The sequence below is a fragment of the Gymnoscopelus microlampas genome (genome assembly GCF_963454915.1).
Source record: "Gymnoscopelus microlampas genome assembly, chromosome: 15".
Taxonomy (NCBI): Eukaryota; Metazoa; Chordata; class Actinopteri; order Myctophiformes; family Myctophidae; genus Gymnoscopelus; species Gymnoscopelus microlampas.
This window is the reverse complement of record NC_139952.1, coordinates 25,616,894-25,644,256: the sequence shown is the minus strand read 5'-3', so window position 1 is coordinate 25,644,256 and position 27,363 is coordinate 25,616,894. Positions and strand designations below refer to the sequence as shown.

The 27,363-nt window shown below is 40.7% G+C and overlaps 1 protein-coding gene across 1 annotated transcript in view; it reads left to right on the top strand.

The window, feature by feature from the left end:
• Positions 1–22,215, top strand: part of LOC311061418 (dolichyl-diphosphooligosaccharide--protein glycosyltransferase subunit STT3B) — a 140,975-nt gene extending 118,760 nt beyond the window's left edge. Inside the window, exons 8-16 of the mRNA XM_084080054.1 lie at positions 3,422–3,470; positions 5,087–5,241; positions 6,678–6,889; positions 9,157–9,344; positions 11,932–12,103; positions 13,755–13,928; positions 15,554–15,667; positions 18,377–18,583; positions 19,249–22,215. Of these exons, the coding sequence (XP_083936180.1) occupies positions 3,422–3,470; positions 5,087–5,241; positions 6,678–6,889; positions 9,157–9,344; positions 11,932–12,103; positions 13,755–13,928; positions 15,554–15,667; positions 18,377–18,583; positions 19,249–19,326 (1,349 nt within the window). The 3' untranslated portion in view covers positions 19,327–22,215. The remainder of the gene's footprint in view (positions 1–3,421; positions 3,471–5,086; positions 5,242–6,677; positions 6,890–9,156; positions 9,345–11,931; positions 12,104–13,754; positions 13,929–15,553; positions 15,668–18,376; positions 18,584–19,248) is intronic.
• Positions 22,216–27,363: the final 5,148 nt, after the last annotated feature.

Here is a 27,363-nt window from a genome sequence, read left to right as displayed (position 1 = left end):
AAGTTATATTGGATGATACTGTCCTACAACCATACTGCAAGTAGTGGACCTGTGAAAAACGTTTAGATATATCTCATATCCCCACAAAACAGCGCTGTTGTAACCTGAGTTGACAGCATATTTATGGATGTACGTGTTTTTTATTGTTTTCAAGATTAAATATAAACCCTGTCATAAGCTTTGACATTTAATGACACAAAAGCATATTACAATATTTGCTTATATGTGTGGGTTAAAGCATTATTAAGGATAGGCCTTGCCGTGTCTCTTCTCTTATTTCACTCATGAATATCCCTGCACACAAGTAAACAGAATGTGCTGGATTTTACCGCGGCCACTGATCCCACCAGTAAAACTTCCAGTAAACAGTATAAAGTTTGTACATGCCCCGCTAGCCCCACAGATGTCAATAAATCCTGCATATCTTATTTGACTCTCTGACAATCCCCTTAACGGCTTATCCAGGGCTCTCGTAAACAGGAAATGGAGCTCAGCTGAGTAGTAAAACAATATTTGAATACTGCAAATAAAAATAGGATATTGGTATTCGTGGGAGTGCGCTCGTATAGACGACACCCCACTCTGAATCATGCAGAGTACCTGGCTTACTCTACTGTAAGTCATTGTTTATTCCAAACCGTGCGGCGCTGAAGGTCTTTCAGTCGTATGAAATGTGCTGGAAGTCCAGTTAAATTTATGTTGTGCTTTCAAGTTCAAACAAGTTAATCTCAAAGTGCTTTATGGGGCGACAAAGGACAGGAATACAGGGAACAGCCAAGAATCAAAAAACATGACGCAACTTTTAAAATATGAGGTCAGACTTTGTCTTTGCATCTTTGGCGATGAGAACAGAGTTCTTACACGCAGAACCTTATTTGCATGCACAGACATAATGCGCCCCACCATCTAATTTGCTCTTTAAAATGCTTTTTGTTCCATATATAAGGCAATTTTGGCTATTAAGCAGCATCAATAGAATACATTTACTCCTATTGAGGTGAATTCCCTGCTCAGTCATGCTCCTTTATTAGACAGTTTTTCAATCCGAGTTAATCAACCAAGTAGTGACTCCAGAGGTGGTGTTACATGTGTCCCTTAGGAAGCACATGGAGGGTTAGCACCTCATTTAGAAACCTCCTACGCTTCCCCTCTCTCAGCAAAGAGCTCCCCGACTTTTCTTTTGGCTGAGCCGTTGTAAAATACTCTGTAAGACACACCTGTGACTGCAATACATCAGTATTACTGCACTAAAGAAACGGTTTCAAAACATCACAAAGGGAAGTCCTTATACTTGGAGAGGAAAAAAAATCACTGCACTCCTGACAATAGAAAAGGGGCCACGGTGCTAGAAAACTGAAAAGTATATAATATAAGAGAGATAAGAGCAGAAGGTTCTGCACACTTAAATCAAAGTTTCTTAGATAAAAACCAAGCTTTCAGTCAGACTACCCGTCAAAGCTCAAAGCACCCTTCACAGTGAAACTAGGCCATACATGAACAAGCAAGTAGGCATCCTAATCTTTAACCACTTAAACCCCAGCATCCTTCTTCTCCTTTCGCAGAAAATAGCAGATTAAAAAAAAAGTGTTGATAGGCTATTTCAGCTTTTCAGCGAAAGCTTTCCCCACAATAACAGAAAACAGAAAATACACTAGTATAGATCCCTGTGGGACTCCTCTCAACCATAATGGGGTTTAAGTGGTTAAGCATGCTTTCCAATGCGTCTACCGTACGCGTCGCTGCGTTTGTGCGTTGCTTGGCAACCACTCTGACTGCTACATGTTGCTGAAATACTGCTGTACATTTTTTGGTGGAAGAACGATTATTTGTTGTCAAGATAAGTTATCACACTGTTTGTTGCCGTCTTTATTTTATGTAAGCTTCCCAGGTTTGTGTAGTTACCAGTTTGTTAACGCAATAAGTCATGCAAGGCCGTGGTTCACAGTGATTTTTGTTTTTTAACAGCTGAAGGGGGTTTAGACTAAAGCCACAGCCAAAATTGCGTATTGCTTTACGATAAGCCGGAACTAGTTTAATTCCGATGGTGATAAGGGATTTCCATTTCCCTCTCACACTCCAGTGTTTACATTTAGAATAAAAAGGTGATATTGTAATATGGAGCTATCAGAGGAAATGTTCAGTGAAGCACTTGCCCAAACTTAGAACTAATCAAATATCGTATTTGCACTTCCCGCTGACATTTCGTTTCGATCATTGCCTTGACAGACTAGTGAGAGTGGGTGTTATCAACTCCCTCACGTTTGACTCTGGCATCAAAGACCATGTTCCAGGCTTTCTCGCCTTGGAATGGGGTTCATATCCGGGAGAGAGGCTTACATCTCTGGGACTGTGTAGACTGGCTGGTTCTCTGTGAAGGTGCTTACACAGTAAAATGTCTTTGCATTGGCTGAGCCAGCACCTTCCTAAATGCAGAGAGAGGAGGCAGCTCTCTGCCTGGAGCAGAACGCAGTTCAGATGTTCTTCAAATGCTCCGCTGAGTCACAAGTGATTACTTGGACCCAATTTGTTGCAGCATCTTCAACACATCTCTGGTGAAACTATAGCTTAATATGATATAAGTCGGCAGCGCAAGAGAGTGATGGAAAAAAAAGATTTTTTTGTTGTTGTTCAAATTCACTCACCCAACTTTAAAGGCTAGTGTAAGTTTCAACTTTTTATGTATGAAATGCACAACAACACAGCCAGTAGCAGTCATTGCTGACAATAAAGTGTTGGACTTTGAGCTTTCCTCAACAATGCAAGATAAGGATAAGATATACAAAAAAAAAACGAGTTTAGGGAGTAGTTTTAGTTTTCAAATACTCTCCCATGGTCGGGATACTAAGCGTTGAGCGCAGCAAAGATCATTTGTCATCGGTAAGCACCTTAACAAACCTTACACCCGGCTCATGTTTGACCACTTGAACCCCAGCAACCGACAAGCTCACAACGCATCACGCTGCGACGTGTTGCGAGCTTGTTGATCGTCTATTTTCTGAGAGCGAAAACAGAAAATACACTAGTATAGAGCCCTGAGGGACTCCGCTCAACAACGTATGGTGTTTTAAGTGGTTAACAGAAACTAGACTTTAGAGTTTCGGGCCACACAAGAAGGTGGTTGTATTGAACACAGTGAAAATTCCCCTAGAAAATATATTAGTATTTTCAAAGATGATGAATAGTCTTAAGGGAGCCATGGAAACTCTCCCTTTTCTCCTTCCTTCAGGCAAGTTATTTTTTTGTGCATCATTTCTAGTCCTGGGTCAAGATGGGGGAGACAATTCTTCATTATTTGTTCGGGCACTTTTCCCTTTGGTTTTCATTATGCACTAATAATTTATGCATTTAAACTGAGGCCGCTCTCACCCTCTATCTCTCTGTCTCGCCCTGTGTCTCTATTGATTTGTGTTTCTTCATTTAGGTTACATCGCTCCGTGGAGTGGGCGTTTCTACTCGCTCTGGGACACCGGGTAAGCCTCGCTGACCTTCACGACCCCTCGCCGTCAATAGAACATTTGTTCAATTGAGTGTGTGCATGTGTGTTTCTAAGAGGCCTTTTGAAGCCTCTCTGCGCGGCCCCAGTGGAGAACACAGGAAGAGAAACAGTTAGCAACGGATGTCTTAACAGTCATACATACATACTGTATTGTTATTCTCCATATGAGCTGTAGAGTGCAGTCAACAGAACACGCTAAAACCTGAAAATGGAGTCCTTAACTCTTTCAGTGCCAGAATATTTTCATAAAGTACTCCCCCAGTGCCAGCAATTTTTTGTTTTTTTTGTTTTGTTATTTTGTAATTTAATTTTCAAATAGCTTGTCTATATGCAGTATGCAACTCATACGACAGTTCTACCAGTAGAGAGCAGCAAATCGAGCCATTGATCACCTCGTTGACTCGCTCGCCCCCTCCCAAACAGGCTCACGTGACATCCGGTCATAACCGGATGTTTACGTTTTCGACAATCTCTGATCGGGTTAAAATACGATGTTATACACGACTACGATGACTGATCGTCACCCAGACCAAAGAGAATAGACGTAGACCTCTCCGTTCGTTTTTTCTACCGTGTGAAAAACCGTGACTTTCCCTATTCTGGCCGAAAATGACCGCGGGAAAAAAATGAGAACCGGAAACGGAATCTGCGTCATGAAACCGGAACCCAATGAGTCTGAAGGAGTCAGGAAGCGAAAGTGATCATGAGAAATAAACAGAATAGCGCGACCACAATCAAAAGTAAAAACTCAGGATTTCTCGTTCTGGCAGGGAGTGTACTCGGGGAAAACTCGGGATATCTCGGGGCGTGGCACTGAGAGAGTTAAGGGCTTCTTCTCAATCGTAAATGAAGGACCCCGAGAAGAAGGTTCTCTGGGGAATCACGTTAAATATTCACAAATCCTAGGAGGACCTTCACATACTGTACCACTAACATACAGTACATGGGGCTCTACAGGGGGTCCTCAAGAGATTCTTATTTATCATTAGAAACCTTTTGGGGACTTTCTGTGCTTTCACAGAAGATCCACCATTTCTAAGAGTGTGAAGACATTATCAATCCAATCTCCTGTTTGCTGACTGAAGCAGCTTCGGCATGTTTTTTTTATTTTTCTTCTGATAGGCTGTATCTCTCTTGCTGTGTTTGCCTTTTCACAGCGGTAATCACTGCACACTTTAAAAAGAAATATTTAAAACATGACTCACCAGTAAATAAACACAAGCATGCAAAAATAAGAAAACCTAGTGCTACTGAACTCTGGTTCTAGGTTTATTAATATTTCATAAGGGGTGTAGGGGATGAGTTGGGTTCCTACAACATTTTTCTCCATTTTTAAATTTAAATTCCACTCAAGTAGGAATGTGGGATTTCTAATTTGTCTTAGCAAAGCATACTCGCATTCTAATTTAAATCAAACTGCTCTGTAATATGCTATTTTACTTATTTCTATTATCTCTCCTTCTCCTCCCATGATCTTCTATTTTCTCTCTAACTGTCCCACCTCCCATTCTCTACTCTTTCCTCTCCTCTCCACCCCTCTCTCTCTCCACTGTCTCTCCATCTCTCCCTCTACTCTGTGTCTTCCTCCAGCTATGCTAAGATCCACATCCCCATCATAGCGTCTGTGTCGGAGCATCAACCGACTACCTGGGTCTCCTTCTTCTTTGATCTCCACATCCTGGTGTGCACCTTCCCAGCAGGCCTCTGGTTCTGCATCAAGAACATTAATGACGAGCGAGTCTTTGGTATTCAAATTATCATTGTTTTCATTGATGTTGCTGTTTTATTTGTATCTTTTTAATGCTGGGGACTCTTAGACTCTTTTCTTTTGTTATTATTATTGTTTTCATTATTGTTATTAGTTTTATTGAATGCTGCGGACATTTGAAGTCTACAGTATAAAGGTTTTTTTTTTTTTTAAATGATAGATTTTTTAAGTTTGATATGCCAGTACTGTATGTCATCAGTATAATGTAATGAGGATCTTTCATTGATTAATAATGTTTCCATGTGTGCGTTGCAAATAGTCTTTTTATTGATAATTGATTTGCCAACATAATTGAATGTCATTTGTTTGTGTTAAATTGACAAATGAAACAGCAGAATTGGAAAACGCTTAATTACCAACTATGATTTGCAGCATGAAACAAAACTCATGAATACTGACAAAGCAAATTAATAATTGAACTCTCATTAATGCAATAGAACATGTAGAACACCCCATGTCTGCACTTGGTCCCCTCCTTTTTTCGCTCTACACCAAATGACTTTGATGCGTTGTGACCTTGTAGATCTGCTATTTTTGCTACAGTAATGTTCGCCTTTTATTATGATGACATGCCCAGAATAGGGACGCTAGCTAGGGCTCATGCGGTTAGACAGCAGATATTTAAGACTCACTGTTGGGCCAGTACCATAGGTATTATTAACAGTAAGCTTAGGAACATGTGTTTAACAGTAAACTTAGGAACATGTGGTTAATCTCTCTAACTACACCTCAGAACCTACTGAGCCCTCTCAGTACAGAGAAACTACACTAAGGAGAGAGCTTTCCTCACGGTCATGTTTCACAATAATGCGCCCTGGAAGAAGGGAATAGCAGCGGCTCTGTGTCCACCAGACTCCACCAGACACTTATGTTATCGATCCTCTACGCACCTGTCGACTCGGGTCTAAGCTTTCAAGGACAGGGACGCAACAGTGAGTCACGTTCACAAAAAAGGGTCACGTAAACTGACCTGCAAAGATTATGGCCTGCTTGTTTTTGTATTGCTTTTACAGCACTCATTTAAAAATAACAGCCTCTTTTTTTTTACGGTCTGGCTCTGCAAGAGGCTTGCGTATGCGAATCTGTGTAGGTACTCACGGGTCCATTTGGTTCCATTTGTACACCCTCTCAGAGTTATGGGAGGCTGTGAAATTGAAAAGTTAGAGAACCACTCTACCTAGCTTAACCTCACTGTTTCTCTCTCCCGCTTTCTCTTCCTCTCCAACTTTTTCTCTGTCTTTCATACCCTTCCCCATTTTCTGCTTAAATTCTCTCTCTCTCTCTCTCTCTCTCTCTCTCTCTCTCTCTCTCTCTCTCTCTCTCTGTCTCTGTCTCTGTCTCTGTCTCTCTCTCTCTCTCTCTCTCTCTCTGTCTCTCTCTCTCTGTGTGTCTCTCTCCCTCTCTCTCCTGCAGTTGCATTGTATGCCATCAGTGCGGTGTACTTCGCCGGTGTGATGGTGCGTCTGATGTTGACGCTGACTCCGGTGGTGTGCATGCTGTCGGCGGTGGCGTTCTCCAGCGTCTTTGAGCGTTACCTGGGAGACGACACCAAGAGAGAGAACCCCCCCGCAGAGGACAGCAGCGACGAGGACGACAAGAGGAACTCTGGGAACCTCTATGATAAGGTGTGTGCCGCTGGGTTCCATTTGTAAAAACGAAACAGAGGCCGAGGGGGGGGGGCATTTTCTTAACCACTTAAGCCTTACAGTATACTATGTCGTACAACAAATAGAAAATAATGCTGATCTACAAGCTCACAGTGTTTGCGGTGCGTCTTGAGCTTACAGATCATTTTTTCCGCTATTTTTTAGATAAGAAAAAAGGTGGTTTACTTGGATTGGTCTCGCAGGACCCAACACAAATGTTGTGGGAACGGGTGGTTTTTAAATACCTGGGCTGTCAAAAAAACTGTGGGTCCCACAATACACCTGAGGCATGTGTAGTTGTGCTTTACTTTAGCTTGATATGAACACATTTATCTTATGGCTAATGCACAGGAGAACGTCATTTCAAAACGTTCCCGACAGGTACTGTACGTGCACAATGCATTTATTTAATACCCTACTGTCAAGCAGTAAGTCAAGCCGAGCCCGACAGATGCTTTCCAGGTTTGAATGGGTTAAAAACACTGCTGTCTCTTACTGTCCATGACTGAGCCACCAAAATATATGATTGACAGCCCATGGCTCACGTTATTCACACCGTGAAGGAAATAAATTACAGCCGAATCCTCAAACTTCGTTAGTGATTGTTTTGCTCATAATGCAGCATAATGATGGAATATGCATGAAGGTCTGTTCCGTTGATTTAAGCCTGAAGGTTTTCCTTTAAATGCAAGCAACTAAAGGGAGTTTTAATGAAACCGTTAATTTGACCTTTTGTCGCTTCATAATGCAGATCTGAGCGCGTTCAATATCGAGATGTCAGATTTGGTCAGGAAAGTCTTAATTGATTCCAAGTGTTAACAAACGCTCAAATCTGCCAAATGGCTGCGCTCCAGATGGTTTCACATAAGCTAAGTGGCGCTGCAGTTTTGTTACTCATTTATATTGTGTTTCTCCCCCGCACACACATCCCAGAGAAACACATCCCGCCTTCCTACAGGCATAATTATTTTATCAACGCCGTGGCCAGAAACAAAGGTCACCTCCAGTAGGCAATGTGCATGACTAACAACATTTAAAAAGCTACTGTTCTTGCAAAGATTTTCTTGCAAAACACATCCAAAAATTGCTTCTCTTTATCGCTGTGTAATATTGACATTATGTATGATAATAGGGCTGTGCCATTTGACTTCAAATCAATATCACAATTATTTCAAACTTTTGCCTCGATTACGATTGTTGAACAATTCTTTTTTAAAAGAGAAAATAACATATCTACAAGCTCGCAACGCATTGCATCGTGGCGCATTGTGAGTTTGCAGATCTGCTATTTTCACCAACTAAGTATAATACAGGGTTAAGTGGTTAATCAGACAGCAATTGAGTAGATTTTTTTTGTTTCAACTCGTTGATATAATAACACAGACAAAGTATTGCTTTCTACTTCAGTTATAAGTCGATTGGTTCTAAATATCAATTTTTATATATTCTTGGTTAATTGCACGGCCGTATGTGTGCTCATGACACAAACAAAAATATATATATAATTACGCACAAACAAATTAATCGCAAAAGAAAGAAAGAAAGAAAGAAAAAAAAAACACCCCTGTGTATAAGGACCTTTAGTGATGGCTACTTAGCAGCTGTACTTGAGTGGTTTAGGATTAAGCCCTTCAGTAGAAGGGCAGCTCAGCAGTGAGAGGAGAGAGATTGTTTACTTCCCCCGTCCATATTTCCCAGAAAGCATTTAGACCAGTGACCTTTATTCATTCACAAGCTCGCTTACGTCTCTGAAACTCTGGAGCTGGAACCAGCGTTTTTGAAGTAATTAAGATGCATCTCTCTCTGTCTGTCTGTGTGTGTGTGTGTGTGTGTGTGTGTGTGTGTGTGTCTGTCTGTCTGTCTGTCTGTCTGTCTGTCTGTCTGTCTGTCTGTCTGTGTGTGTGTGTGTGTGTGTGTGTGTGTGTGTGTGTGTGTGTGTGTCTCTCTCTTTCTCTCTCTCTCTCCCCAATACATCTATATAATGGTTTTGTGCACGTGTGTATGTACACTGTATATACTCACCCCTAACTATAATAGCTCACACACGCACAAGTATGAAATATTAATTTTTAGTCCTTAATGATTTCTCTTCAGTCAATACAGAGTGCTGTTTAAGGTACTCCAAGGAAACAACGCTGCCTTTAATTTGCTCAATAATTCATATTTGCCTTTAATAATTCAGCAGCATGCAACCGTACACGCTTCCCAACCATCCATATAATAATAGTGTGTGTCGCCCCCTGCAGGCCGGAAAGGTGCGTAAACACGTCTCGGAGCAGGAGAAGGCAGAGGAGGGTCTCGGGCCCAACATCAAGTCTATAGTGACCATGTTGATGCTGATGCTGCTCATGATGTTCGCCGTACACTGCACGTGGGTCACCAGCAACGCTTACTCCAGTCCCAGTGTGGTACTGGCTTCATACAACCACGATGGGTAAGAAGACCACACACACACACACACACACACACACACACACACTAGGGCTAGTCAAAATTAACCCATTAAGACCTGGAACGCATCCGTGTGTCATTTTAAGATTTTTTGGGCTATTCAAAAATAGCACATGAATCACAGTATTGAGGTGGGACTTTACCTTGGTTTGATTTGATTGACATGACAGAGTATAAAAATAGTATAAACATAAAATAAATACCAACAGAAGCTTGCAAGCACTCACGGAAGGGTCCTTCAGGTTTATTTTATTATTGTTTATTTTATTCAAATAGGTACGAACTGTGCTGTGCTGTGCTGCCTGTGCCTACGGTATATGAATTAAAAAAAGTTCCTGAAGGACTCACGTCTGTGAGTGTTGGCGTTCCTCTGTTTTTCTGAGCCGTACACTTGGTAAACAGACTATTAGTTGTGCTTGCGTTCTTTCAAGTCAGAGTATGACATACAAATAAATAAAATGAAATAAAACATCAGTGTTTCGGTAATTCTTTCACTGCTGCAAGGACTGCAGCTGTTATGGCTGTAATGGCGTTCTCCATCAAGAAAAGTATTGTATACCATTACTGTTGACAGTTAAAGCTATCGACTGAAAAATGCTTTTCACAAATTCTAGGGTTGGAACGCAATATACTATCGTATACAGTATACAGTACTATCCTCTTAATAATGCGTTAAATCCAGCCACGTGGACTGTAAGGTGGCTGGATATTTTTTTAGAACGGTATGTTTTAGAAAGGCTAAGGAAGGTTTTGTGGAATGACAAACGATAATGCACTGACAATATATCCTGCTGTGGTAGAAGGTGGGACTACAGTAAGATCCATTCTATTTCAAACTTGAACCTGATTTTATTTTATTGGCAGGGGATTCCCAAGTGCACAATGAGACTTTTTTTCCCCCAGGAAATAACAAACTATAATAGCTATAAAACAATTTGTATTTTTCTCGACATATACTGCCGTATACAGCTAACCTGGAAACCAGGTGAATCTGCCAGTGAAAAACAATTGCCCTGAGATTCCAGACTAATATTATCTACGCTGCGCAGTGATATTAGTCTGGTCTGGCCATGCCAGGCTAGTGCACAGCAGGTGCCCATCAAACCAAGCCAAATATATACGAAAAGCTTTGAAACTTTGATTTTGAATTCAAAGGAAGTTTAAATGTGTTCATTAACATATTTTGGCCCAAATGTCAATATTCAATACAGTGTTATTGTTCATATCCATCACTTAACCCATTAAGACCTGAGGCCGATTCTAAAAATGTCTTCTAAATCCTAACAGTTTTTTGAAAAATGTTGCTGTCAGCGGTTAAGGACCCCCAAAATCATGTATTTGGCCGCGGACCACCATCTTCATTTTTTTTTGTTTCAGGGACCCCCCAGAAGCAATTATTTGAGTTACAAATGTTCGCTTAAAGAATATATGTATTCAATGATTTGCACACATTTTCAAGATTTTTCAAAAATAGCAGATCTACAAGCTCGTAGCGCGGCAGCTTGTATATCTGCTATTTTTGAATAGCCAAAGAAATCTAAAATGACAGATGCGTTCCAGGTCTTAATCGTTGAAGAATAGAATATCCAGCCCTAACCACCATCCACACACATACAGTATTGTAGACAGTGCAATATACAGGCACCACACTCACAGCACACAGTACTGAATAATGCGTTGCCCTGTAGCCACAAGGAGAGAAGCCAGGTCCATCTCTCTGCTGTATTAATTAAAAAATCCTCTTCCACCATCACTCCATCTTACATGTAAATTAACTATTAGTTGTGCGTGGGAGTGCACAGACACAGAGGACAAGAGAGGTCAGAGAAAGAACATATTATATAATGTGAGCGTTCCTAGAAATATTGATGAAGTGAGCATGTGTGTGTACTCCTTAGTTATGACAGTGTAACTTATCGGTGTCACATACTGTATCTGCAGCTTTCAAGGACTTAATGTTCTATTCTCTCTGAGGCTGCTGTGCACAGCCTTTACTTGTACCGAGCCGTTTCTTTTCAGGCGTCAGAGACACAATAGAGAAGACTCACTGTCAAATGGCAAACTCAAGTACTCATACATATATTTATTTGTGAAACAATGTCCCTCTCATGCGTTGGCCTTGGCTTTGTACACACACACACTTTCTCTTATAGACAGTAGACACACACACACACACACACACACACACACACACACACACACACACACACACACACACACACACACACACACACACACACACAGACACACCCACAGAGTTACCAGACTTATACTTAGCTCCCAGCTTTGGTGTATGCTGTGGGTCTGCGACATCGAATATCAAGAAGTGTTCAACATTCGTTTGAAAATCGAGGGGTGTCAACAACACACTATTTTCATTACGCTTCACAATCTGAATTGAAATATATCTGGGAAAACCTTCCCAAATTAGCAGATTTTATTGCGACGATATTTAATGTAGAGCGACAACAGAAATGTCTCTAGTAAGAGCCCTAAAGGACTCCGCTCAGCAACGTTTAAGTGTTTTTTATAGCCTTGGCCACGGCCACATGCCTGTCAACCCACTACAGATCACGCAACATCCTTGATGACTTCAGGGAGGCATACTATTGGCTTAGACAGAACACGGATGAACACGCACGGGTCATGTCATGGTGGGACTACGGCTACCAGATAGCTGGCATGGCTAACAGAACCACGTTGGTCGACAACAATACGTGGAACAACAGTCACATAGCACTGGTGAGTACTAAACCTCTCTGTCTATCTCTCCCACTCTGTTTTTCTCTCTGTGTATATATCTCGGAATAAGAATCAGAAAGATTTGATTGTCACACCTTAAAAAATACTTTACAGTAAAAAGAAGGGTGAAATGCATTTGCCAGGGCTCCTCAGACTTGCAGTTCATTAATAAAATAAATAGTAATGGGGTCCAGCTTCTCCTTTTCGCCCTTCATCCTGAAGTCTATAAGCAACTCTTTGGTCTTGTCAACATTCAGGGGGAGGTTATTGTTCTCGCACCACTGAGCCAGGTTGTCTATTTCCCTCCTATAGTCCATCTCATTGTGGTTCTTAATCAGGACTAGTACAGTTGTATCATCAGCAAACTTGATCATCTTATCTTTCTTTCTCTCTGTCTCCCTTTCGCTCTCTCTCTCTCTCTCTCTGTGTGTGTGTGTGTGTGTGTGTGTGTGTGTGTGTGTGTGTGTGTGTGTGTGTGTGTGTGTGTGTGTGTGTGTGTGTGTGTGTGTGTGTGTGTGTGTGTGTGTGTGTGTGTGTGTGTGTTATTAGATCAACTTGACTGTTAACACTTGTAGTCTTATTTCCTTCAGCTTTTTTAATGTGTGCTAGTGCAACACTGTGTCTGTATAGACATCACTGAAGTAAGGAACAGGAAGACTACAATAGTCTGATCATTACAACATGATGATTATTATATCCAGTATTACGTTTTTTTTTACCATAGTCAAAGTCACTTCAACATTATTTTTCTTTACATTAAAGCTGCAATCTGTAAGATTTATGTCCTATGCAGGATTCAAACCCGGGTCTCCCACACAAGCGCCAACATTTCTACCGCTGAGCTAAGACTAGAATGGCTGCTTGGGAAGGGGAGATATTGCACTTTGTGCTTCAGGAGAGTAGAGAATCGACTTTTAAGTTGCTGTGTATTCAGTTCCAAGCAGGACCTACGTACATCAAACAATATCAGTAGTCTGGTCTGTCTGTCTTGTTCAATGTGTTCTCTTCTTCGTTTGATTCCTCTGGGGTTTTCTTTTGCTACATGTAAAAACTCACCATGTGTTTAAAAAGCCACTGGACAGCTGGTAAATGCCTCAGTGCTCAAACAAAAGCTGATGTAGCCGTTAAACCGGAAATACATGCTCCTTTGAACACAGCTGTTTCTACTGTTTTGAATCCATACTGTTGCCCAGCTCCATGCAATTTTTCTTAGGAACACGATAGTCTAATCTTTCCATTTTAGAGTAAAGTTATTTTGCAGTTTTAGCCCCGGTCCATACTGTCTGAATGTGCACTCGACTGCGTTTGTCTTCCATCTGTTAACTGCTTTAACCCTGGGAAACCAGTTTTGGGCATGTATACTGTTACGGCGGAAATTGAAAAAGTGAAGGAATCGTTTTTTTGTTTGTTTTAGTAGCCAAACTATAAGCTCATAATGGGTTGCATCGGAAAACTTTTAAATAATTTAGAATTTTTTTGTGGTTAATGGGAAATGCAATTATGGAACGGATATCTAAGGATCTGTGTCAAGCGATTGATTTTGCTTTTACCACTTCTTGTTTGTGTATGCACGTTGTGGTAACTATTTCCTGTGCTAGATTTGCATTCTGACATCAACGTATTCTGATGTTTGACGTGTTTTCTTCTCCAGGTGGGCAAAGCCATGTCGTCCAATGAGAGCGCAGCTTATAAAATCATGAGGTCCCTGGACGTAGACTATGTTCTAATCATCTTCGGAGGTGTGATTGGCTACTCGGGTGATGACATCAACAAGTTCCTGTGGATGGTGCGGATAGCAGAAGGGGAACACCCCAAGGACATCAGAGTGAGTGTCTGTTGACGTGCACACCAAACACCTTCATGTTGTTCATATTATAGCACTAATGTTTGCCTGAATAACAAGTGGAATAAATAACCCTGTTGAATGAGATCATTTTTGCTTTGTTTTGATGCAAAAGGTAATTATGAAGAAAAGTTTCCAGTTTTCTATTGCCGTGTGGTTTCCTAATTGTCTCTTTACCAACTACGGTTTCATATCAAAGCATTTTGTCTGTAAATGAAAATGAAACTTATCTGAATTTTATATAGTCTACAAAGACATATTTTCCCCCTTAATGTACTGTTTGTTTTGATGTTAATAGTATAGATTCCATGGCAGCCAGCAACGGAGGATATTATGCTTTTGTTGGATGAATCCTATACATCAAAGTTAACGTCTATATATTGCGGCTTTTGGCAGTAAATGCTGGCAGCGCACCTCTGTCGACACATCGAATCAGTGTGCATCCCACATTAAATTGAAATCTTGTAGAACTAATTAATAATGTGTTCAATCCAGTGGGAGAACTGCCGACGGTCACTTTGAAAAAAAAAACTCAATGAACATTGCTATTTGGGAAAAAGTAGGCTTGAATGACCCCTGTTCTTGACGAATAACCAATCCTACCTACAGTATAATATAACATTTAATGAGGAGAAAAAAAGTCTGCTGCCGCTGTGACACTAGGGGGCTGTAATGGGGTTCACTTCAGACTTACTAACGGGTGATCCGGAACAGTCTCGGGTCAGGTTTGGACAGAATTATTTTTGTTCAGGTCGGGCTTAACTTTTCAGGCTCGATTAAAGCCCTATGTCAATGCAGGAAGTAATCAGACAGTCTGTCAACAACTACGTAGAGAGGGGTGTTATTGTAGAGCTACATTACAAAGACCAATGCACAAAACACCAAATCGTTTGTTATAAAGGTGTTCCATACATCCAGTAAAGTTCCAGGGACTTGGGTGGCGCTGGGTTGTTGTAACTGTCCATCCGGCTTGGTCGAGCATCTATACGAGCACAGCTGGCTGTGCTTTGTGGGAGGGAAGCCGGGCGGGGATGGCGACCTTTGTAACTCCTATGGACTGGGATGGAACCTGTTAGTGGAGGGTATTGTAAAGGAGGAGTATGATGGAGGTGGTGGGCTCCTCACTGGCAGGTGAGCCGGTAGGGTACAATAACAGTGGTAACACATACTGTATATGTGTAGAGAGGGTTAATTGGCATTATGACTACTGTACATGGTGAGGGGAAAAAAACGCAAAAATAATTGGCTCCTGTAAAAAAAAAAAAGAAGTTCCAGAGTGACTTGTACAATCTACTTCAAGGTGCATTGAAGCTGTTTGTCTCACCAACACCATGGATTAAAAAAGTTGTACAGGAGTAGTTTTTTGCCAATTAAATTGTAAAATTGCATAAAATAGTATGGTAATGCAACAAAAAGAAACTGGATCAAATTCAAAAGATATATTTCTTACTCTATGAGGATGTGAGTCCTTGGTGTGTGTGTGTGTGTGTGTGTGTGTGTGGGGGGGGTGTGATCCAAATCCCCGTTTCAAATCCAATTATTCACTCTGCCTCCTCCTCTCCTCTCCTCTCCTCTTCCTTTCCTCATGCCCTTCGTGTGTCCTTTAGGAGAGCGACTACTTCACTCCTCAGGGAGAGTTCAGGGTGGATAAGGCTGGTTCGCCCACACTCCTCAACTGTCTCATGTACAAGATGTCCTACTATCGCTTCGGGGAAATGCAGGTGAGTGGAGCGTTCACCCAAAAAACTGCTGAGAAACTGTCATGGTTTATGCAGTTTAAGCATGAGGGTCATACAAGGGATTCTCTTTGGCTGCAGAGAGAACCCAACACATAAACATTTAACGATTGGATGCAAGGCTACTTGAGTTCTGGGTGCTGTAAAATCTCTTCCGGAGCTTCTACAAGTCTTACTTAGGCTAGAAAGCCAACACTAGGGGTGCTCCAATCACGTTTGTGGCGTCCGATCACCGATTTCGTTCCGCACGATTCGTCCGATACCGATCTTGTGCGAAGGTGGACATTCTAATATTTACGAAATGATATGCGAAAACTGCAGCTCTGTGTGTGTCAGTAGGGGTGGGGGGTGGCATGTCTAAAAGCCCATTAGTGGCCCCTAGAGTCCATACTGCTCCTTACACCCCACGTGGCCTACAGTAAGTGGTCTGAACTAACTGAGTACGCCATAATTAGAGCCATGAGCTCACGCTAGCAGGCTAATCGTTTTCCAATTAGCTAGCTTTTTTGATTTGTAGAGTCTGCCAACTGCATTATGTACAGCAGGGTTTGTCCCACTGACAGTCAGCTCAAGCTCTTGAGGAGGAAGAATGCGAGGCTCTTCCTCGCCACTTATCAGAGGAGAGCTCTGCGTGGGAGAGATGCTGCCAGGCACTTCCTCCTCATCCAAACAGCCAGCTCAGCCACGGCGGCGTCTCCAGAGAACGACGCGCTGCAGAATCGCTCGCTCTGTTCCAGTTTGTGACGCGAGTCACAGACGAGACGGCCCCTAGCAACCTGCTGTGTCAGGACTATACAGCTCCATGCAGGAGATTGAGGGATTGAAACGGAGTAGAGGAGAGGACAGATGATATGGGCAGTGGGAGAAGAGGGAGAGAGATTATGTTTGTGGGGGGAAAAATATATGATAGCAAGCGGGACAAGGTGAATGCAGAGAGACTTGATGGTCTTTCACTCCATTCTTCTCTCTCTTCAGCCTGTAAAATGAAAAGGTTTAGCTATAATCACAATGTGTGTATTGGACAAGTAAGTTCACATACCTTGCTCTCGGACACACAGGAAAAAACAAACGTTGAAATTGGCTGAAGGGTAGCCCTAGAGGAAAAGCCATGGAGTCAACAAAATCATCATTCATCCTGGAATCTTCCTGGAATTGATATTTTGACCTCAGAGTGGTACTAGAGGATAGGTCATGGGGTTACCAAACTGAATTGGGGCTGCCTTCTTTGGAGCGTTAAGGTGCACAGAAAATATCATGGCAATATAGCCATTAGTTCTCTGAGATATCTTATTTGGGAATAAAATAGAAATTGCGACCAAAATTGTGCCATTAGAGGAAAAGGCATGGGTTCACTTAAATCCCACTTAAAGGGCCATCATCTGGCCATGACAAGTAGTTACTTTTACTGTAGCTACAATTAATTTATGAATCAATCAATGAATGAGAAGCATGGAAGACTTGGGAGCATGAATATTGTGGCCAATTACGGCGACTTGACAAGTTAGCAACAGTATAATACACAGTGAACGAGTCAGTTATGAGGAAATAACGCAGCACCCCACGCGTAAGGGTAGTTTCTCAACTGTTCACAGCGCATTTATGCCTTATTTATAATTTACATGTTGAGAGGGAAATTGTAATGTAATTGTAGATACAATGACTGTTGTTGCTACTACTTGCATGTGTTTATACTGTAGTACTATTGGTTTGTTGTACATACTGTACATACGTGCAAAGAAATGTTACTGTTGTAGTCACCGGTTGTAACAATAGCTGTGAATATAGTTCCTTCAGTTGCTTCATACTGTACGTGCTTCAGTAGTAGCAGAGGTAGTTGTTGCAATGGCACATATATTGTTTCTAATGGTTATGACTTATAAGATAATAATTTGATTGCCTGAGAGAAGATGAATGAAGAAAAACTAGAATAAAAGAGAAACATAGGGGAGAGAGACTCTGGAGGACTGGAGAGAATCAAAGTGAACAGGATTTACAGTAGAGCCAAAGAATAAGAAAATGGCCAGCCATGCACTACGATGCAATGTCATCAAAGGGCTGAATGCTATCCGTACTCTACGATGTAACGTCATCAAAGGGCAGACCATGTTGCATTTATTCCATCTTCTTTCATATTCTACTAGTCTTCTTTCTCTGTCACTCACAGACACTCTGTGTCCAGATCTAGGGACTGAAGCAATTCACAGAGAGTTTGAGTCACTTTTTGCCCCAGATGCTCAGGTTTCGTGAAATAAAAACTTCTACCTTTCTCCTTCAGTTTCTCAAAAAGAGCTTATAGCAGAGCTTAGGTTCACAGCAACAGTAGCAGCAGTGCAGCGACAGTACCTGTACTTGGATGGAAATCTGGGTTTTGTTTGTTTCAGGCTCGTTCGCTGAACCTCCAGTCAGCATAATTTTTTAAAACACTGCTTATAAATCTTTTTTAATGCTTGTAACTTTTTGTTTTATTTTGGAGTCTAATCTACTCTGATAGTTTTACTGTTTCTTTGTACCCTTTCATTAGTTATATTCTGTTTTAGTTTTAGTTTTACTCGATTGTGAACTTGTAGCTATATTTTGAAAAGAAAAATGTCATCTACAATGACATGGCATAATGACAAAGGGGCTAAAGCACATTGTATCATTTCAATATGTCAGCTTTCAAACATGTAAACATTATGCTTATTATTCCCTCAGCTGGACTTCCGGACACCGCCTGGCTTTGACCGGACGCGTAACGCTGAGATCGGCAACAAAGACATCAAGTTCCAACACCTGGAGGAGGCGTTCACCTCAGAACACTGGCTGGTTAGAATCTACAAGGTCAAGGACCTGGACAACAGAGAACCCCTGGACCACAAACTGCGTAGTGTCGTTCCCAAGCAGAAGTACACATCCAAAAAGGTAGTTTTACGTTTTTATAACTCTACCCACTTGAATATATTTCATTGACCGGGGTCCCCCATAACCTGACTCCGCCAGAAGGAAGAAGCCTGCGTCACATTTGTTTAACCCCATCTGGCGGAGTCAGGTTAGGTCCCCCAGGGGTCTATACAGTAATTGGTCTCCCCTCCTTTTTTCCCTATACTCCAAATCTTTTCTCCAAAATTAGACAATCTTGTCCAGCGAATGCTTGCCTATTTTTGCGGAATGTTCACCTATTATGACCCAGATGCTAAGAGGATTCATACTGTATGGTTAATAGTGGGGGCAAATTACTGCACCCACAATATAGGGGGCAAATATTTGTCATAAAAACAATCGTCATAGATACAACTTGCTTTTTAATTTACAATATCTGTTCTACAGTCTGACATTATGAACAGATGAGATAAAATAAATGGAACTTGACTTGGATATACGTAAATTGGATTAATTTTGTCATTGTTCTAAAAGTGATAGAAATCATTGCTATGGGGTATTTATTCAGTAACAGGGTTCTCTCCAGCTCTTTAAACAAAATATGCATTTTGTTATACAGGATACCAACTTTATCCAATCATGCGTGAGATTATTTTATGTGGTCTGTACAGTATTGTATAGATAATTTTTTGACTGTTTTTATGCAGACTGCCAAGAGGAAGCGAGGACACATCAAGAACAAGCTGGTCCTGAAGAAAGGCAAGAAGCTAAACGGCAAGAAATAATGAAGATGACTCTATTAGAAAAACAGAAAAAAATGCAACTTGCAAAGAAGCCTCTAACAACCAATGAAGAAGAACACGGTGGCTCCCTCAGACTGCCCCTGTGTGGTGGGGAGGTTGAAGTGTCATATCTGGCTAGCTCCAGAAAATGTTGTCCGTTTTAATCTCTAAGGACCTTCGTCTCAGTCATATTTTTCCTGTTTTGTTTACTTTTTGTTTGTTTTGGGTTGATGTTTTTTTTTTTAAGCTTAATTATTTTGTACTTGAATGGCAAGGCACAGAGCAGCTTCAGTTGATTAGTGTTTTATGGTAAATTAATTAAATGCTTATCAGAATTGGGGGTGGGGGGATGGCAAGAGGAGTCTGGGAGCATTTGCACCAAAGAGCCTTGACCTTTGCTCCTCGGCACATGAATAATTTATGTTTTTGTGAGAATCAGGACACGGTGGAGGACTTGGTTCCTGACACGTGTACAGAGGAGCGTATGCGATATGGAGGAACGCCACGGCTCACCTGTAATATTAACCTTTTATTTGATCATCTTTCGTCTACAGTATATTATTTGATGCGTCTGCTTGGCTCTTTTGTGCGGTTCGACAAAGTCTTCAGAAGAAAAAAAACATGGCCTAATATGTAAATATGTTATGTATAGAAAATGTTTAAAAAAGGGTTATAATATATTGGAGTATTGTGGTGATTTTTTTGTTTGTTTTTTAATATGCAGATAATTGTTTTCTCTCTTTGTTTAATTTGATGTGAGATTTATTTTATTTTCATTTTGTTTCAACAGACAGAACAGCGAATGCAATAATTCTTGTTTGGAGGGACGTGAGACTTTGTGGAAAGAATGAATGTGAATTTTTACGATGACGTTCTCCCCCCTTTCTCCCTTCAGAAGTCTAGATTGTATATTCTGCTGCTAGGGTTTCAGATAAATATGGAAATGAACAACAGTAGTGGTTGTAAATCAGCCCTTCCTTGGGTTCCTGTTGGAGGGAGCTGCTGTGGTTCACTGGGCAGCCTGTTGCCTCATTAGCGCTTTCCATCACATTGATATGTGTTTCTGTCTTCTCTGGCGTCACATGCTGACATCAAGTGTTCCACACTAGTAGAAATCAAGACGTATGCTGGGGAAGTGAAGGGCGACAGTCCGTGTACAGGTGTCCATGCAGGCAACGCAATATAGGAACTAAAGCTGCAATCCATAACTTTAATGTCCTGCCTGGGATTTGAACCCGGGTCCCCCTGCCTGAGTGCCAACGTCTTACTGTTGAGCTATAAGGGAGTCAAAGTGCAGGGAAGCTATGCTTTACTCACCAACAGCACAGAGGTCAAGGTCATGCAAGAGCAAGGCACCAATATGTATGTTGACTCTCTGAAGAATCAACCTGAGAGCGTTCAGAGGAGGAATCAGGATACAGAAGGAGATGGTCAAGTTACACGTAGCAGGTAAAGTTATATAACCAGTCATGTGTGCCTTCTTGTTCAGATGATTAAACGCAATGGCGTACCTATTTTGTGTCTTGTCCTGAAGCATTTGTAAAAATCCTTGCCTTTTATATAGTGCCACTTGGAGGACAAAACAGGATGATCTTTAGAGGCCTCATTTTAAGGAGGCCTCTGAAGTAGGGCTGAACAATATTGGGGGGAAAGTGACATTGTGATATTTTAGGTAGTTTTGCAATATGTATGTTAAAGTAGGAATTACTTAATTAAACCAGATACAATGCCAATTACTATGCTTCTATCTAAATGTATCACTCTAGCAATGATTAGGGTGAGTCTGGTTGACTCAATCTCTCAACGGAGAAAGTGCCAAGTTACCAGCAAGTCATTATATTTGGAGAGTTATTCCTTGCTACCGTGGAGCATACAGAGGCTGACTACCATGCCTGTCTCAAGACATGTCCAGAACTAGAGGGACTGATGGATGAGTCACAAAGACTAGTAACACAGTAAACTTGTATCGCTTGGGAAAACTTGGTTGGCTCACACACAACCGGCCTCTGTTTTATTCACTAAAAGGTTATGGATTGTAGCTTTAATTTGAAACCTATAGAATATGTTATTGAAGTCAATAAGCTGTTAGGTTCACTGCACGCCATCTTGGATGTCCTTTTGTCCTACCCTTCCTATGAACTCTAAAGCCTGCTATATACTTAGTCGTATGACGGTGCCCCCGATCTACAAGCTCACAATGTGTTGTACAATTAAGTATACATCAGTCATATCCCTCTGGGCACAGTACTGTTCTCATCTCTTCAGGTGCTGCAGATGTCTTTGTTGAGTCACTGAAGGGTGCTCTCTGTTTTGGACGCTTTGATTAGAGCGTGTTTTTGGAATAAAGGAAACCACACGTGAACAAGGCTTCTGTTTCAAGTCATGTACTGTTATGTCTGTTTTTGTATCAACCGTTTGATTTCCCATTTGTCTGGGGGTGGGGTCTTTTCTTTTTTCCCTTTATGTGGGAAGTTGTTTTACTTTGAAGTTGTTTGCTGAAACAACGTGGTGTGCCACTTTTCCAAGCCTCTTCAAAATCGTTTCCACATCGTTGTTTAGCAATGTTATTCAGCTGTTTGTTTTCTTATCTGTCGACGTAAAAGACAGAGTTTGGACTAAGCCTTAACACGAGACAGAAAGTGTACAGATTTCTCTTACCTTTTTTAATGCTTTCATTTTGTGTTTTCTTTTATCAGGGATGGTAAAATGATAACTAAATAATTTGGTTTTAGTTTATACTGTATATTGCAGTATATTCTGTTTAAAGTCCTCCACTACATCTGATTTTCTTTCCTCAACTGCGTGCGTGTCTCCCATTCAAGTTTACATTTTTACATTGTTGTTCAGTCATGGTTAAACAAGACAAGATTAAAACAATTCAAGTTTGTGTAAGTTGTCATTCTCACGGCTGATTATTCAGGCAAAATGTTTTTAGAATCTGGTTTGACGTTTTTTTTTTTAGTTCTTTTCTTTGTATAATTTCCTAAGTTGTTTGGAGACGCATCAGTCAGTCCAGACAAATACAGATGGAAGAAAAGGTAAGCTTTTAAATCTCATGCCCAACAATGATACACTGCCAGAGCTGGGATTTGAACTTTTAACCGTCAGGTTATCAGGCAGTCACTTTACCCAATGAGCTAAGGCCATGGCTTCCTTCTCTTCTAACACAGTGGCTTTCAATAATGTTCATGTCAAGTACCCACAAATACTGTAGATATATATTTGGCTATATATATAAAGCTGTAGTGCCAGGGGCCCCGATAAGAAAGATTTATTTTTAAAAAGTATTCAACATTTTTAGAGAAAAAATAATCTTTATCAGCGGCGAGAAGCAAACCTGTAACCTACTAGTTCCAAGTCAGGCTCTTAGCCCAGTGAGCCACTGTGCCTTGCCTTATGTTAAAGGCCAAATGGATTACTCCATTTTTTATACATGTGAAATGGGACATTTCTGCATAATGAGTACTTTCTTAATTTCTGACTTTTACTTGTAACAGAGTATATTGATACTTTTACGCACACGTCCATGTTGTTTAGGGAGTCAGTCACACTACAGCAGTGAAAGAGAAAAGTCATTCAGTATAATTCATTAGTATTGTTGTTATCACTATCAATACTTTAACACATTCCCTGCCATTGACAAGTCAATTCAAGTAATACTCATCCTAAACTGTCAGTCCATCCACTCCCATGTTATGAGATTTAGAAAAACAATTCTAGCTCAGATTTCTTCTTTTTTTGCTGAAAAGGAGCTTGTCTCAAAAAGAGCCAATCTACAAGCTCACTGCACCAGATCTGCCCAAAAAACAGACTGTGGGCCTCATTTCTTTAGTATCCAGTTTGATTGACTGATCATAACGTAACAATGACAAAATGGCCACCAATCGGATTAAAATGCTTTTTATTGAACAATACGGAAGATACAGGTATAGGCCTACTTTTGAGGGCCCATACATAATTGTAACATCCGTGGCCATGGGTAAACACTTTATATCTGAATGTGTATATAGTGCAAACACCAGGTTGAAGTTCATCCATGATGACTGTCTTACAGAAGACCCTGATGGCTAAGCACGTGCTTGTTTACGTTCTCATAAGACCACATGGCTCATTTGCATACAAGACAATACATTCAATATGGCAACTGAAAAGTAACTAATTACATTTACTCAAGTACTGTACCATTTTTATCAAATTTCAGTACTTCTACTCCACTACTCTACTTCACAAAGAGGCAAATATTATACTTTTACTCCACTACAATTATTTGAAAACTTGAGTTGATTTGGATTATTATTACATGAGCTTGTAGATCTGCTATTTTCAAATAATGAGTACTTTAAGTACATTTTGAATTCCGGACATTTACACAGAGTATTTCTGTATTGATACTATACTTTTTCTACCGATGATTAAATGCAAGTGACTGAAAAATGTAGGCTATTTTATTAGTTAGGGGAAACAAGAGTTTGTCACATTATAATAATGGAGGCTACCTATACTAGAACAAGAGACGTTAATAAAATGAATGAATTGCCGTCTGATATGATGTGAAAACGAGAAAGCATTTTGGATAATGTTTTAAACCTAGCATTGTGTTACCCTAGAGCAGGGGTCCTCATAGTACAACATGTACAGGGGGTCCGCCAATTGGGCCAAATCTATGTGAGATAGAACATTTTCTCTCTGTTTTTTGTTTTTACACAAACCTAAAATAGTCGATCTACAAGCTCCTCATCAGCTTGTAGATCTCCTATGTTTGGTGCTGTGGAGCCAAAAAAAAAGAGCCAAATGTCTAAGCCTGCCTTTAAATGTCCATTGCCGCATTAACAATGCATGGGACGCTTAAAGTTAAATATCTCCAAAACTACAAATTATTTCAAAGAAAAAAACTCAAGCATGCATGTCCACAGCAAGGTGGAATTTTTGAACTGTGAATGGAGTTTCTAGGTGAAAGCGTTTTTTTTAGGTCCCAAAATTGTCCATCGACCTCCATTATAAATCTCTGAACTTTTAAAGGAGTACAATTCCAAAACTATTAAACATTTCAAAGATTCCTTTTCAGGCAAATATGTCCACAGTAAAATGAACATTTTAAAGTATGAATGAGGTTACTAGGCGTAAGTATGTAGTTGTAAGCCTGCCTTTAAATGTCCATTGCCGCATTAACAATGCATGGGGCGCTTAAAGTTAAATATCTCCAAAACTACAAATGATTTAAAAAGAAAAAATCTCAAGCATGCATGTCCACAGTAAGGTGGATTTTTTGAACTGTGAATGGAGCTTCTAGGTGAAGGTGTTTTTTTGAGGTCCCAAAACCTTCCATCCGCCTCCCTTATAAATATCTGAACTTTTAAATGAGTACAATTCTAAAACTATGCAACATTTCAAAGATTCCTTTTCAGGCAAACATGTCCACAGTAAGATGAACATTTTAAAGTATGAATGAGGTTACTAGGCATAAGTATGTAGTTGTAAGCCTGCCTTTAAATGTGCATTGCCGCATTAACAATGCATGGGGCGCTTAAAGTTAAATATCTCCAAAACTACAAATGATTTCAAAGAAAAAATCTCAAGTTAGCTCAATGGGTTGAGACGCAGTATACATGATCCAGAGGCCATGAGTTCAAATCCCATTGATGTCTTTCCTATGATTCTTTCCTTTGCAGACTGGCTTCCAGAAGATCAACTGAAAACTACCAGGAAGGCTGTACTTGTCAGCCATCTGTTAGCTCAATGGGTTGAGACGCAGTATTCATGATCCAGAGGCCATGAGTTCAAATCCCATTGATGTCTTTCCTATGATTCTTTCCTTGAGTGGGTTCGATTCCCACTCCGAGTCATGTGTCCCCGGTAACTTGGGGCAACGGATAAATTGACTGATATTCTTCGTGATGCTTCCCTTTGCAGAATAACTTCTAGAAAAACAAGATAAAACCACCAGGAAACCTGTAACTCTCAGCCAACAGCATAGCTCAACTGGTAGAGCGTCTAACATGACTTGACTTGACTTGACCCAGGACCGCTCGGTCCTGGGTAGAATTAACTTGTTTTTCTAGAAGTTAGTCTGCAAAGGGAAGCATCACTAAGGATATCAGTCAATTTATCCGTTGCCCCAAGTTACCGGGGACACTTGACTCGAGTGGGAATTGAACCCACTCAAGTCAAGTCAAGTCATGTTATTGGACAGACGCTCTACCAGTTGAGCTATGCTGTTGGCTGAGAGTTACAGGTTTCCTGGTGGTTTTAACTTGTTTTTCTAGAAGTTATTCTGCAAAGGGAAGCATCACGAAGGATATCAGTCAATTTATCCGTTGCCCCAAGTTACCGGGGACACTTGACTCGAGTGGGAATTGAACCCACTCAAGTCAAGTCAAGTCATGTTATTGGACAGACGCTCTACCAGTTGAGCTATGCTGTTGGCTGAGAGTTACAGGTTTCCTAGTGGTTTTAACTTGTTTTTTTTTTATTTTTAGAATTAACTTGTTTTTCTAGAAGTTAGTCTGCAAAGGGAAGCATCACTAAGGATATCAGTCAATTTATCCGTTGCCCCAAGTTACCGGGGACACTTGACTCGAGTGGGAATCGAACCCAGTCAAGTCAAGTCAAGTCATGTTATTGGACAGACGCTCTACCAGTTGAGCTATGCTGTTGGCTGAGAGTTACAGGTTTCCTGGTGGTTTTAACTTGTTTTTCTAGAAGTTAGTCTGCAAAGGGAAGCATCACAGTAAAGACACCAGTGGGATTTGAACTCAAGACCTCTGGATCATGACTACTGCGTCTCAACCCATTGAGCTAACTGTTGGCCAAGAAATACAGCCTTCCTGGTGCTTTGACTTGAACAACAAACAAGACAAATACATTTATTTTTTCACCATTGTGTCACTACCGAAACGAAAGTTTGTCACTACCGAAACGAAAGTTAAATCCGAAAAAATCACTAAGTGTGGAGGCCAAAATCGTCCCCCCAAAAACCTGTTAGGAGTATGTTTCAGACAATTTAGAGTTGATTGGTAATTTTCGTTTCGGTAAAATTTATTTTACCGAAAGGTAAAATTTATTTTACCGAAACGAAAGTTAAATCCGAAAAAATCACTAAGTGTGGAGGCCAAAACCGTCCCCCCAAAAACCTGTTAGGAGTACGTTTCAGGACATTTAGAGTTGATTGGTAATTTTCGTTTCGGTAAAATTTATTTTACCGAAACGAAAGTTAAATCCGAAAAAAGTTTGGAGGCCAAAATCGTCCCCCCAAAAACCTGTTAGGAGTACGTTTCAGGCAATTTAGAGTTGATTGGTAGTACTTTGTAGTGACTTTTTTTGGTCCCTAACATTGAATAACTTAAAACAAATATGTTACTTTTCACATTGGGGTCCACTGCCCAAATACATGTCAATTTGGGGGGTTGACAACAAAACGTTTGAGAACCACAGACTCCAAGGAAACAGCTGTAGGTGAATGGATAGAGTCACTGACTAGTGAGCCGCAGGTAACAGATTCAAGGCTCAGCCACAGCAGCAAGTCAGGATGTCAAATCAAGTAGGTATTATTAGGAGTGAAATGGTTGTGTTTTTTTCACCCCAACTGCACAGGACAGCAGTTTTATATCTGTTTACACATGTACGTGATTTTCAGTGATGGAGACAAACCGCACAGACGTTCACTGTACTTTAGTACATTTTGTGAACCAGAGGTCCTGGATGTCCTGGGTACGGTTCCAGGTCAAGTCAACAATGTAGCAATCTTAGAGTGATTTGAGGCTTGGTTCATTATGTGATGGGATGAACTGGACACCATATTCTCAGTAGCCTACACTATTTAATGGGAAACTGCAACTCAGTAACTGTTGTTTACACACAAACATTGACTGTATTGACCTCAGAGATGACTTCTTTGTATACTGTATATTATTCAACTCATCATGAGCAGAGCTTTCATTAGAGCCTAATAAGAAGGCTCTGTGACGATTTTGAAAGAAAAACCTTTTGGAGCTCATAATTGGCAGCCATCTTGCATTTGAAGGTCAACAATAGGTCAAATCA